Genomic DNA, 13,089 nt, shown 5'->3' with positions numbered 1-13,089 from the left:
TCACTTTCAAAAACAAGATTTTGAGAGCTAAATCAAAGCACAGATGAGCTAAGAATTGGTATTTTCCTTTCCTCATTTTAGAGCTATTAACAGAGAAGCTGGGATTACAGGTGCTCGCCACCACACCCGACTAATTTTTGTATTTTCAGTAGAGACAGTGTTTCACCATGTTGGCCAGGCAGGTCTCAAACTCCTGACCTCAGGTGATCTGCCCACTTCAGCCTCCCAAAGTGGCTGGGATTACAGGCATGAGCCACTGCGCCTGGCCCACAGAATTTTAGGCGATGTAATTTGTTAGGAGAAATAAATATAATACTAAATTAGTTAGATGTTGGGGGATGAGGGCTGCTTCTTCAAGAAAAGTATTTGGAAGGTGCAAATTGGAGTAAATGACACAGCTGCACAGATGAATTCTGGAAGTCCCTGCCTAGAAAAGAGACTTAACTGTTACTCTGCTCAACTCCCGGGTCCACCCACCACAGTTGCTCCCTGGGGGAAGGGACATTCTTTAAGCTGGAAATAAGAGAATGTTTATATCTGGTATAAAAACAATGTATAATGATACTGTGAAACATCAATATTATACCTGCAAATTACTAAAATTGAGAGCATGATGGCATGTTTTAAATTTCCTAACATTTCAGTTAGATAACTGCTTCAAATCGTACATATTGACATTGCAGAAATTGTGAAATTTGAAATTCAGTGTTAACTTCAAAGTGAAAAGCTGTTTCAAAGAATGAGATTCATAAAGAAAATTGGCTTAGTATTTTAAAGCATCCCACTATCAAGTTAAAAAAAATGCAAGGGTAAACTTGAAGGAAACTGAAATTAAAATAAAATAACTTAAAAGAAAAAAAATATCAGGGAACACTGACCTAAAATCAACCTGTATTTCAGACTTACCAAAGAAAGAATGTGTGGATGCTATTTTGTGAATGAAAGCAGATCCCTTAAGAGTCTCCAACAACCAGAAAATGAGTCATCCTAAAAACATGTGATTTAATTAAGATACTACCAGTATGTCTTGTGAAGGTACTGTAATGCTGAATGTTCAGTGTTTATCCTCACTTTAAAAATACTATTTATACATTATCACTTAATGTATTATCAATAGCTACTGATAACCTTTAACAATTATTAGTTCCCTATGTTGTTAAACATACTGATTCAAATGTTCTCCTCAGCTCAATTATGGGCAGCTGACACATAATGATTATGACTTACATCAGCTAAGGACTTAGATTGACTAAAGGCTCTGTGACATTGCTGCTACTTCTCAAACTTCTGTTTGCAAAGGTAGATTTCTAAAGGTTATGTTTTAAAATATATTTGAACAGGAAAAGAACCGTTTATAAAAAGACACACAGAGACATAGTAACACAGCTTGTAAAGATCTCATGCATTTAATTCCCCATAAAACCATGCCAAAACAAGGTTGGACTATGATTCTGAGAATGTATTGAATCAATAGCAGATTGATTCTGCTATTAGGTGCAGTGGCTCATGCCTGTAATCTGAGAACTTTGGGAGGCTGAGCAGGAGGACTGCTTGAGGCCAGGAGTTCAAGACTAACCTGGCCAACATAGTGAGACCCTGTCTCTATTATTTAAAAAAAAGAAAAGTCATGGTTTGGGAATGAAAAAGGAAGTACAGCTTAAATTACAACTTTCCAAACTAATTACCTTAAGAACCTGAAAGTAACAACCACCTCAAACAAAGATTAGATAAATCCTTGGATAATGCATTCATAATGCATCACCCAAGAAACATGTGTTGGCAATGTGTTGGGATATACCCCAAACTAGTTTGATCAAACTACTTTGATTTTCCAGTAGTCCAGTATTATCTGCAAATACATGAATAAATTCCACCATAAATCACAAGGACTAAAATTAGCAACAACAACCTTCTCTGCACAAGGGCCGGTTTGGGAAAAAACAAAGATGTCTATGGGTCCCATTTATTTTTATTCAGAAAGAAAACAAATTTAATGAATTCCACAGGCTTAAGAGTGAGATTCCTGCTTCACTGAATAAAATGACGGTGAGAAATTTGCATGACTTTTTTAGGTGGCAAGAGAGGCAGTGTGTTCTAGTCTTTTGTTCTTATATTCTCCCTTTAAACGTCCCTACAACCCCTTTGCTGCTTAAACTATAGAAGGTAGACCAGGGACTAGAATTATTTCAATTCATTCAGTACAACTTTCACAAAAAACCTGTTATGGGCCAGGTGCTAGGGATCCAGCAATGAGTCTCATCCTCTTTCTCCATGCCAGGGGTGTGTTTAGGCCAGGCAAGTGGGACAAGTGGGGACCTGAACCAATGCAGCCAGGTTCCCCATAGACCAAGCTGTCAGTGCACCTTAGTTTCTGGCACCTTCACGGTCTACTCTTAAAAAACTTGATACTACCTCTCCTCCAAAGCATGCCTTTGGCTAGCCTCTGGGGCCAGGGCCTGGCCAAAACACAAGCGTCTAGGAACCAGTGATTCTACAAAGTTTCTCCCTTCTTTGAAGGTAGTTCTGCCCTACACGCTTCTCCTCCATTTCACCTCTGCTGTGCATGCTCTGAAAGGATGTCTATGAAATTGGATCTAGGACTCTTGAAAAGCTACACTGAGAAAGGCTTCAGGTTGCTCATCACTGGAGGAAATAGTTCCCAATGAGTACACATATCAATGCTTCTGCTCAAAGATCTCCCCTGTATCTATTCCCTTCCCAAACTGCAGATCTTCCAAACACTTAAGAAGAGAAACCTGATCAACTGACCGTAGCTGGAAAAACTACTACTAGTCAATTCATTACATAACAACATTCCCTGTAACTATATGAATTTTGCAAGAAAGTCAATGCAGGCATAGGATCAACAAACAAACTAGTTATCACATTATTAGCCTTTTCTTTCTACATAGATCCTTCCTTAATGTGCTTGCTTTGACATTTGAGAGGCTATTTAATTCTCTATATAGGCTACACTATAATGATTAGGATAGCTAAAGATACATTTCAGCTATTACCCATGAAAATATAAATCCTATCACTTTGTAGTCAAGAAGGTAAAAAGGTTCATAAAACATTTTTGTCAATACTGAGGAAAACCTGGTTTTAGAGTCAAACACTGGGTTAGAGCCTGGCTCTCCCTCTGTGAACCTGGGCAAATTACTTCTCTGTGCCTCAGTTTCCTCATCTGTAAAATGAGGATAATAATGAAACCCTCCTCCCAAGGTTTACTGTGGAGATGAAATGAAATAATACATGTAAAGGTCATGGAACAGTGTCTGGCTCAGAAAAGTGCTCAGTTGCAGCTGAGATTACAGGCCAGTTGCGGTGGCTCACACCTGTGATCCCAGCACTTTTGGGAGGCTGAGGCGGGTGGATCATCTGAGGTCAGGAGTTCAAGACCAACCTAGCCAATACGGCGAAACCCCGTTTCTACTAAAAATAGAAAAATTAGCCAGGCGTGGTGGCAGTAGCCTGTAGTCCCAGCTACTCAGGAGGCTGAGGCAGACAGAACTGCTTGAACCCGGGAGGCAGAGGTTGCAGTGAGCCGAGATCATGCCATTGTACTCCAGCCTGGGCAAGAGAATAAAACTCCGTCTCAAAAAAAAAAAAAAAAAGAAAAAAAAAAAGAAAAGTGCTCAAGAAATAAAAGCTGTTATTATTAGCCACTGTTAATCTCAGATGATGATGTAGACAACAAAATATACACAAAAACCTCCCTCAATCTGTAAAACCTGATTCCAAAAATTGTCAGTCACTTTAGAAAGACTTTGTACTCCTGCCAGGCGTGGTGGCTCACGCCTGCAATCCTAGCACTTTGGGAGGCTGAGGCAGGCAGAATACCTGAGCTCAGAAGTTCAAGACCAGCGTGGGCAACGTGGCAAAACCCTGTCTCTACTAAAAATACAAAAAATTAGCCGGGCATGATGGCAGGCGCCTGTAGTCCCAGCTACTCAGGAGGCTGCAGCACGAGAATCGCTTGAACCCTGGAGGCCGAGGTTGCAGTTGCAGTGGGCCAAGATCATGCCACCACACTCCAGCCTGGGCTGTCTACACTAAAAAAAAAAAAAAAAAAAAACCACCTGTCTTCTTTTATTTAAGCCAAAAATGGGTGGGGTGAAAACTTTGTAAAGATAAGTCTTTTCTACCTTTAAATGGGAAATAAATGTAGTCATACAAATATGTACATGCATAAAAATAAACATACGGATCTATTCAACCCAACTGTTAGCCTGTCAGCAATATAAAATACGGAGTAAAAAGTAGTACAAGATATAAAACTAGTAACCCATTATAAAAACTGAAGACTAAATACACTAAGAAAAAACCTGGTTATTCAACAACAAAAATGATCAGAAAGATTTTGTAAGCCATTTAATACGTAATTTAAAGTGCCCTATTAAATTCTGTCATAGTAATTTGCAAATTTTTAGTAAACACAATATTTTTTTCTGAGACAGTCTCACTCTGTTGCCCAGGCTGGAGTACAGTGGCACCATCTCAGCTCACTGCAACCTCTGCCTCCCAGGTTCAATCGATTCTTGTGGCTTAGCCTCCCGAGTAGTTGGGATTATAGGCACCCGCCACCACACCCAGCTAATTTTTGTATTTTCAGTAGAGATGGGGTTTTACCATGTTGGCTAGGCTGGTCTTGAACTCCTGACCTCAAGTGATCCATCCACCTCGGCCTTGCAAAGTGCTGGGATTACAGGCGCGAGCCACCATGCCTAGCCACAAACAGAATTTTTTAAAAAGAAAAAGTTCAAAATCCTTTTTTTTTAAGTAAATACCAAATGCCACAAAACTCCAAATAAACAGAATCATTTCACAAAAATGATTCCTCAAAAAAAAATTCCAGGTGGATTTCAATTCCATAATTATGATTTCTCATTCAAAAAAGTTAACCTCATATGACATAGTAAAAATAATTTCATTATCAAAAATTAACTCTAAGAAGAACAGAAAAAATTTTTAACATTTCTGTGAATTCTAACTAATACCTAGTATCCCTCAAAAAATTGTTCAGGCCAGGCGCGGTGGCTCACGCCTGTAATCCCAGCACTTTGGGAGGCAGAGGCGGGCGGATCACGAGGTCAAGAGATCGAGAGCATCCTGGCCAACATGGTGAAACTCCATCTCTACTAAAAATACAAAAAATTAGCTGGGCGTGGAGGCGCGTGCCTGTAGTCCCAGCTACTCGGGAGGCTGAGCCAGGAGAATTGCTTGAACCCGGGAGGCAGAGGTTGCAGTGCGCCAAGATCACGCCACTGCACTCCAGCCTGGCAACAGAGCGAGACTCAATCTCAAAAAAAAAAAAAGTTCACTGGGATTCATCACTTAAGAGTATCACCTTTCCATATACAGTTTCTATGTTTATGAATGTTATGTGTATGACAGATGCTTTGAGATCTCTTCTTGGTCGCTCAGTCTCAGAACAGAATGTGAATTATTATATAATTTACACACAGCTATAAATTATATAATACTGTCATATCAGACAAAGCCACAAGGACTAGAGGAAGCAATTTTAAGACCAAAGAGATAAGACCATATCAGCATTCCCCCAAAGTGGATTGTATTCTATTTCTTTTTGAATCTTCAAATTACAATTCTTATCCTGAGATATTAGACTCTACTCTCAGAAGATTACTGAATGTTTATACAGTGCTTTATCACTTTCCCTGTAGAAAATAAAATAACCAGGCCGGGCACAGTGGTTCATGCCTGTAATCCCAGCACTTCGGGAGGCCGGGGAGGGTGGATCACCTGAGGTCAGGAGTTCGAGACCAGCCTGGCCAACATGGCAAAACCCTGTCTCTAGTAAAAATACAAAACTTGCCAGGCGTGGTGACAGGTGCCTATAATCCCAGCTACTCAGGAGGCTAAGGCAGGAGAATCGCTTGAACCTGGAGGCGGAGGTTGCAGTGAGCCGAGATGCACCATTGCACTCCAGCCTGGGCAACAAGAGCAAAACTCTGTCTCAAAAAAGAAAGAAAAAAAAGAAAAGAGAAGTAGTAGTCATTATCTTACAATAGACATAAGCATCTATCAAAAAACTGCTATATATGAATACAGATTACTCATTACCCTTAAAAAAATTAGAAACACCAGAAAAAAAACAATACTTGGTTTTTTAGCTTGGAGAAAAAAAACCTGAAAAAGTGTAAATAATGTTAAAGAGGAAAGTAAGGAATACTACCAAAAAGATATTTTAAAAGCCCAGTGTGGTGGCTCATGCCCATAATTCCAGCACTTTGGGAGGCCAAGGTGGGAGGATCGCTTGAGCCCAGGAGGCCAAGATCAGCCTGAGCCATATAGTGAGACTCCATCTCTACCAAAAAAAAAAAAAAATTAGCCAGGTGTGGTAGCACACACATGTAGTCCCAGCTACCTGGGGGACTGAGGTGGGAGGAATAGCTTGATGCCAGGAGGTAGGGGCTACAGCAAGCCATGATCACGCCACTGCACTCCAGCCTGGGTGACAGAGCAAGACCCTGTCTCAGAAAAAAAAAAAAAAAAAGAAAAAAGATAATGAGATAATGCTACATCAGATAGAAATATAACACAAGTGCCGGTGTACCTTTCCTCATATTTCCTCATCCAAATGGACAGAGATTTTCCACTCCAATTAAAATATATTCAAAACAGCCCTAAAAAGAGGCCAGGCGCAGTGGGTCAAGCCTATAATCCCAGTACTTTGGGGGGCCGAGGTGGGCGGATCACCTGAAGTCAGGGGTTTGAGACCAGCCTGGCCGACATGGCGAAACCCTATCTCTAACAAAAAATACAAAAATTAGCTGGGTGAGGTGGCACACACCTGTAGTCCCAGCTACTCAGAAGTCTGAAACAGGAGAATCGCTTGAACCTAGGAGGCGGAGGTTGCAGTGAGCCAAGATCACGCCACCGCACTCCAGCCTGGGCAACAGAGCAAGACTCTGTCCACTGCCCGGCCCGCCCTTTCCCCCTCCCTCAAAAAAACAGCCCTAAAAAGAGCGACAAACATAATATAACATCTTATTTTTAAGGCAATGATATTACTGAGAGAGAACTTAGACTTAACTTTAATTCAGCTCAACTCAAACAAAAACACCTTCTGTGTCCTAAGTACTCTAAAGCCTAGAGACACCAAGATGAGGAGTAAATACAGCCCTTGCCTTGGGGAACACACTGGGACTTCCCACTGGGGAAGAAGTAGGCAAACTTTTATTATGATGATGCATAAGGGTTAGAATTGAAGTGTCCACTAAGTGTAGAAAATGCCTGGAAACACAATAAAGGTGGCCAATAATTCTGCCCCAAGGATGAGGGGTAGCATCTGAGCTGGGTCTTATGGAATGGACTAGGTAGGAAAAGAGGTTGACAGTAACAAACATTCCAGGCTAAATAAATGAGTATTTTAATCTTAAATATCATCATTACTTATCCTTCTAATGTCTCTAGAAAAAGAAAAACTCTTGTTTCAGGTTGTTCAATAGTCACGAATGTAAAAACCACGATGCCCACAAGCTTTTTTGAGCTCATAATACTGCCCTTTCAAAAAAGAAAAGGACTTAATCATCTATTCAGCTAAATAACCAGTAGGAAACAATGAAAGATTTTAAATGCTATCACTACAAACAGCAGCAAAACTTGCCATAAAAGCACAGGGGAAAAGTCCAATAAAATAAAGAGAATTTTAAATGATTCCATATATAGAAAAAGATCTGAAAAGCACTTATTCAATTAAAATGCCATTCTTAAATAGCCATTAGTTAGAAAGGATCTTCAGTCCTGGACAGGATAAACTATAGGAAAATCAAGTGCATGGGATTCTTTATTCCCTGGCTATCCTGAACACCTTAAGATCAAAACTGGCTGTTACTTCTGAAACATGGCCTCTTCCTTCCTCCAGACATTTGGTCTACTTGGTCTGTGGCCCGCTATATTCTAAAAAGTATGCCAATCTCAAGTGCAAAGGCTATAGCTACTTTCCTCCCCAAAAAAAGTTTTAAATTTGCCTTCTGACATGGACTTTGAACAAACAGTAATCCAAACTGCATGGCTTCATCCAAGAATCTAGGCGCAGGTTAGCCTTTATAGTTCAAGAAACTGGGGTGTAGAAAAGTTTGTTGTCAGATGAGTTGGAGACGATCTTAAGTCCCATCCAGTTCTAATAGTCTAAGCTTTTAGAATCCAAGGAGTTGACTCTTTTGACAACCTAGGAATTTTGAAATCTGCTTTACTTCAAGCTGTACTGAAGCCTTACCCAAATTTGGGGGAGTGAAAGGAGGGAAGGGGAGAAAGCCAGACAAATGGTCAAATCAGAGAAGAGAATGACAGAAGACTGGCCAAAATTAGCCTATCCATAACAACTCTATCCCGAGATCATCAAGAACTTTATCTGGGCCAAGGAGTTTATCCTCCATTCTGAAAAGAGGAAATAAAACGTAATAGCAAGAGAATATAGACAGAGCCTGAGGAAAAAAATAAGTTATCCTTCACTGCTCTGGCAAAGCAACTAGTAGGCCTTCCTAAGAAAGCAGTGGGGCCTGCCCAAAAGTGTTCTGGAGGTCACAGAACTGCCCTGTGTCAGTGTCTCAACTCTAGGCTGTGACCCCGAGCGAGTTACTAATAACCTCTCACTCCTTTCTCCTCACCTGAAAAAGAGGATCCCACACGTGTCCTGTAAGGTTGCTGTGGGGATTGGAAATAATATATTAAAAGGCCTGTCCTTAAAAACCATCCTATAAGTGATACCACGCTGTGATCTGAAAAGCTCATCTGAACCTTTTATCCTTTTCAATTCATATCATGTAATCCTTCTGTCTAGACTGCACATAAGAATTACAAGTCTGAAAAGCTCTGGCTCCTTCCGTAAAGAACTCTATCCTCTCACTTTCCCTAAAGTGGAAGAATCTCTGAGTGATATGAGGAAAGGATTAGCAAGCCAAAAGGGGCAGGTGCCACCCAGCCCCATCTTACAAGAAACTGGACTGTCAGCGCTCTGAGGGCAGGGACTGCTCTGTTTAAACCACGACTGCACACACATTTTCCTAAAGCAAGCTAATTGTAGACTTAAGCCTCTCCGAACAGCTTACATGACACCCAAACATGGACCCACAATACATTTTGTGTCGCACAACATCAAGTCACACAAAAATCTCAAAATTATACATTACAATACAGTTTAATTGTGCTGTGGTATTAAAGTCAAAGACAAAGGCTTTAAACCGAGTGCCTATGAGGTAACCACAGTAAAGTCACACCTTTAATAATAAGGGACCAAGAACACACGGGATGGCAACAGGGAGTGAGTGTCCAGCAGAGCCCTAGACGGAACTGGCGCAACCGCTCCAGATCGGAATTCGAACCCAGAACTTCTGGCGAAGGCCATGTAAGAACCACTCCAAGGAGGAAGAGGCCTTTACGGCCAGGTGCACCTTGCTGGAACTTTCTGCCGGAGGGGACCCCCTCCCCTCGGCCTGGGCCCCAAGCCCCAAGGGCGGCTGCGTGACGCGGTGGGAAGGACGAGGGTCGCCAGCCCCTTCTGCTCCGCACTGGGGTAGGGGCTCGGCGCTGTCCTCGGAGAAAGGCCAGGCTCCTTCCAGTCAGGGAATAATGACAGCTCGCGCGCTCGCAGCCCGCCCCGCCCCGCCTCACCAGGCCCGCAGGCGGCTCCTCCCGCCCGGCTGAGGGGTCCGGCCGCGCCCCCTCCTCTCCCCGCCCTGGCCCGGGGTGCCCCCCGCCCGCACCACCAGCCTCACCGGGTCGGAGCTGGAGGCCGCCGTCGCGGCGGCTGCACCACAGCGCGCGCTCGCCCTGCTGCAGGATGTAGTGGTCCTTGGCTTGGAAGAGCTCCATGCTGGCCCCGCGCGCCCAGGGGGGCGGCGCACGGGGCGTCCTAGTCGGTCAAGGCCGCCAGAGCCCGCGCCTCGGGGAGCGGCCGGGTAGGAACCGCGCCGAGAAGCAGCGGCAGAGGGAACGCCCCGGGGCACCCGACCGGTAGGAGGAGAACGCGCCCCGGCAGCGGCAGCGGCGGCGGCGGCGGCGGCCGTAGAGACCTCTCCCCCCGGCTCCTCCCCTTCCCTGGCTCCGCCCCAGGCCCGGCTCCACCCCCTCTGCTGGCTCCTTTCCCCGAGCGCCCGGCTCCGCCCCTCAGCCTCCTCCTCCTTTCAGCTCCCTCCCGCTTCCTGCCCTTTCCTCCGCCTTCTCCCAGGTGTCTCCTCCCAGCTCCTCCCCGCGGGTCTTTCCTCCTCCCTCTCGTCCTTCCGCCCACCCCTCCCGCTCTTGCCCAGGCCCCTCCCCCGGCGCGCCAGCCTTCCTGTCGTGGTCACCGGTGGCAGCTCGGGAGCTCGGCCGAGTCGGTCTGGGCTGACCGCCTCCCTCCGCGCGGCCTTGGGGACAGGCGCCCACCGCTGGGGCCTCCCCTCCGTGCAGGGAGGCGCTCACGCTTCACCAGGCCCTCTAAAGCCAGGCCGAGACCTGAATCCAACCCCACACCCGCTCTCCCGGAGCGGTGCGGGGTACGTTCCCCGCGGGCCTGCGCTGCCTGCCCGTACCGAAACCAGGCGAGACCCCGGGGCCTGGCTACAGGGGTTCATCCCCAGCCAGGCCCACAGCCAAGCGGAGGCGTCTTCTGTTTTCGTATTCCCTATTAGAAGTTTGACAACAGGAGGCATTCAATAAATGCACATCAACGAGGGAAAGCATGTAACAATAGAAAACACACAAGCATTAGCAGCACGCGGCTAAAGAGCGAGGAGGAAGGGAGGAATGTACAGGTGCTGCTGTGTCCCGAATTAAGCAGGGCGGTTTGGAGAAGACTTCACAAATGGAGCCAGTTAATGAAGCAAGCGGAAGGAATATCGTTTGGCGAGGATAAGATGAATGGAGACCCTCTCGGGGAAGGAGGAGTCTCCCCCAAACATCCTTGAGCTCAGTCTGTCTTGAAAAACCAGTTGATATCCTGAACAGAATGGGTCTGGAGAATGAGGCCCCCACTTCCGGGGCCAGTTCGAGGACTATCTAGCTGTGTGATCTTGGGGAAGTCTCTTGGTCCTCAGATGGTGGTTGAACTAATGACCTTTTATGACACCCCCAGTTCTATAAATCATTGAGTCTTCCTACTCCTAACTCCTTGCCTTCTCTAATGCCTGAATCGGAAACAAGAGAAAAAGACAAGAAGTAGGAGATGAGAAAAATAAGGCAATACTTTTTTTTTTTTTTTTTGAGTTTAGGAGCGGAAGTTTATAGGCAAAAGAAAAGGGAGAACAGCTGTCTTTCTTGCGAGAGAGAGGAGTGACCGAATGCGACTTCTCAGAAAGCAATACTTTTAACCTTCTGCTCAAGTAAAAGTGAGAGGGTACAAAAGCAGGAAGGAGTTCCACATGACTAATTATTCCAGCCCACAGTGTTGAATTTCCATAGCACAGAAAGTCCAATGATAACAAAGCGTCCTGGAATCTTTTCTAAGTACCATGCCTCTGTGCTGTCCAGACATCTCAACATAAAGGTCGAGGGAGGTGGTTACTCTATCAAATCTTTGTGATGTGATTTGGAGAAAGAAGGTAATGAAGCTGTAAGAAGCTTTAGTGGAACCATCGGTTTCAGATTGATTGTTTAATTCAGCCATGTGTTGACTTAGCAAAAATGAGAATGAGAAAATCCTATGAAGACACTGTATCCTGCAAATTATTTCATTATTGTTTTATGAATTACATTGCCAGATGTGAAGAAAACAATGCTGTTGCAACTGTTTTTAAACAATTAATTAGTTCATTGAAACTTTTCCTGATGTTTTAGATCAATGGTTCCAACCCTGGCTGCCTATTAGAATCACCTGGGGAATTTTTCAAACATATCAATGCTTGGACCTTAGACCAATTAAATCAGAATTTAATTGGGGTGGGGCTCTGGTATCAGTTTGTTTATTTTTTCTAAGCTCCCCAGATGACTTTACTATGCAGTCAGGCTTGAACACCACTATTTTAAGTGAAATTAATTAGTAAAATCTGCCTGACAGCAGCTTGGAAAAAAACAGCAGTCAGTCATTAACTAATGCCATCATATGGGCTTGGTTACCTGTAAATGCAGAGTTAACACGCAAAGTCTTTAGGAGAGAGGAAAACATGGAGGGGAGATGCTTCTATAATTATCTGACCCCAATGCACACTGCTGTCTCCCTCAGGCTCCAAACACATGCTGTGGGGTAGGCACAGCTCTAGCCTGGCTGAGCAGAGTGAAAAGAGCACATATTTTCTGTCCCTGGTAGATGTCACATCCCCAATCTACTGCCACAGTTGCCTTGCCTTGTTTCTGCTATGAACTTCCTGAACCTTGGCCACTGCAGCCTCTCCACTCCCTGGCTAGCCTATCCTCGGCCTGTGGCTAACTTGCCAGCCTCATCACCCTCTTCCAGCTTCCTAATTCAAGGTCCTCCTGCCCCGATGCCACCCAGGTTTTAATGGAAAGTTCACGTGATGCTGCTCTCCTTTTTAAACACGGATGACCATCATACATATTATATATCTTCTTTTACATGTATGGCATATATATGCTAATTTAAGTATAATCACTAAGGAGTTTGGTTCTAGCCAGTTCTGTGTGATTTTGGTCAGTTCACTCAATCTCTTTTGATCTCAGGGTCCTTATTTATGAAAAGAGATGATCACTAAGTGTTCCCTTCCAGTGCTGAAATCAATGTGAGGAAATGTGTCCACATAGTTAAACCTACACAAATAATGGTGGTAAATAAGCCAACTGTGATTATCGATTTAGCCCTTCAATATCTCTGAGATCTTTGGATTAGATTTTGGTATCCTCTGGTGAGATTTGACTTTAACATCATCTCCTGTCTTCTGTCTACTTGTCCATAGTCTTGTTTGTTGTCTATGATAACTTTCTTCAGTCTTGTCTATGAGAAATCTCCCAAAAGAAGAGATTTATATTTATATAAATATATTCCCCCTTCCCCCAGCCTGCCTGGAGGCTGCTAATGTTGCAGGTCAGCAGTCCAGGTGGCTTAACTTTGTTTTTTGTTTTTTGTTTTTTTTGAGATGGAGTTTCACTCTTGTTACCCAAGCTGGAGTGCAATGGCGCGATCTCGGCTCA

General features: G+C 44.1%; 1 protein-coding gene and 1 long non-coding RNA gene across 4 annotated transcripts in view; one reads left to right on the top strand and one right to left on the bottom strand.

The window, feature by feature from the left end:
- Positions 1 to 10,084, bottom strand: part of INPP5F (inositol polyphosphate-5-phosphatase F) — a 103,500-nt gene extending 93,416 nt beyond the window's left edge. For 2 of the 3 annotated variants that reach the window (XM_016919492.4, XM_054660535.2), the window contains exon 1: positions 9,744 to 10,067. In XM_016919492.4, the coding sequence (XP_016774981.1) occupies positions 9,744 to 9,840 (97 nt within the window). In that variant the 5' untranslated portion in view covers positions 9,841 to 10,067. Of the gene's footprint in view, positions 1 to 9,743 lie in introns of all 3 variants that reach the window. The other variant, XM_508074.8, reaches the window with a different exon arrangement.
- LOC129136218 (uncharacterized) lies at positions 9,875 to 11,652 on the top strand. Its single transcript, XR_008537625.2, has 2 exons — positions 9,875 to 9,981; positions 10,638 to 11,652. It is a non-coding gene; the product is annotated as an uncharacterized LOC129136218 (long non-coding RNA).
- The last annotated feature ends 1,437 nt before the right edge of the window (positions 11,653 to 13,089 follow it).

Source organism: Pan troglodytes, chromosome 8 (assembly GCF_028858775.2).
Source record: "Pan troglodytes isolate AG18354 chromosome 8, NHGRI_mPanTro3-v2.0_pri, whole genome shotgun sequence".
In the NCBI taxonomy this organism is placed as follows: Eukaryota; Metazoa; Chordata; class Mammalia; order Primates; family Hominidae; genus Pan; species Pan troglodytes.
This window is presented reverse-complemented; position numbering and strand designations above follow the sequence as displayed.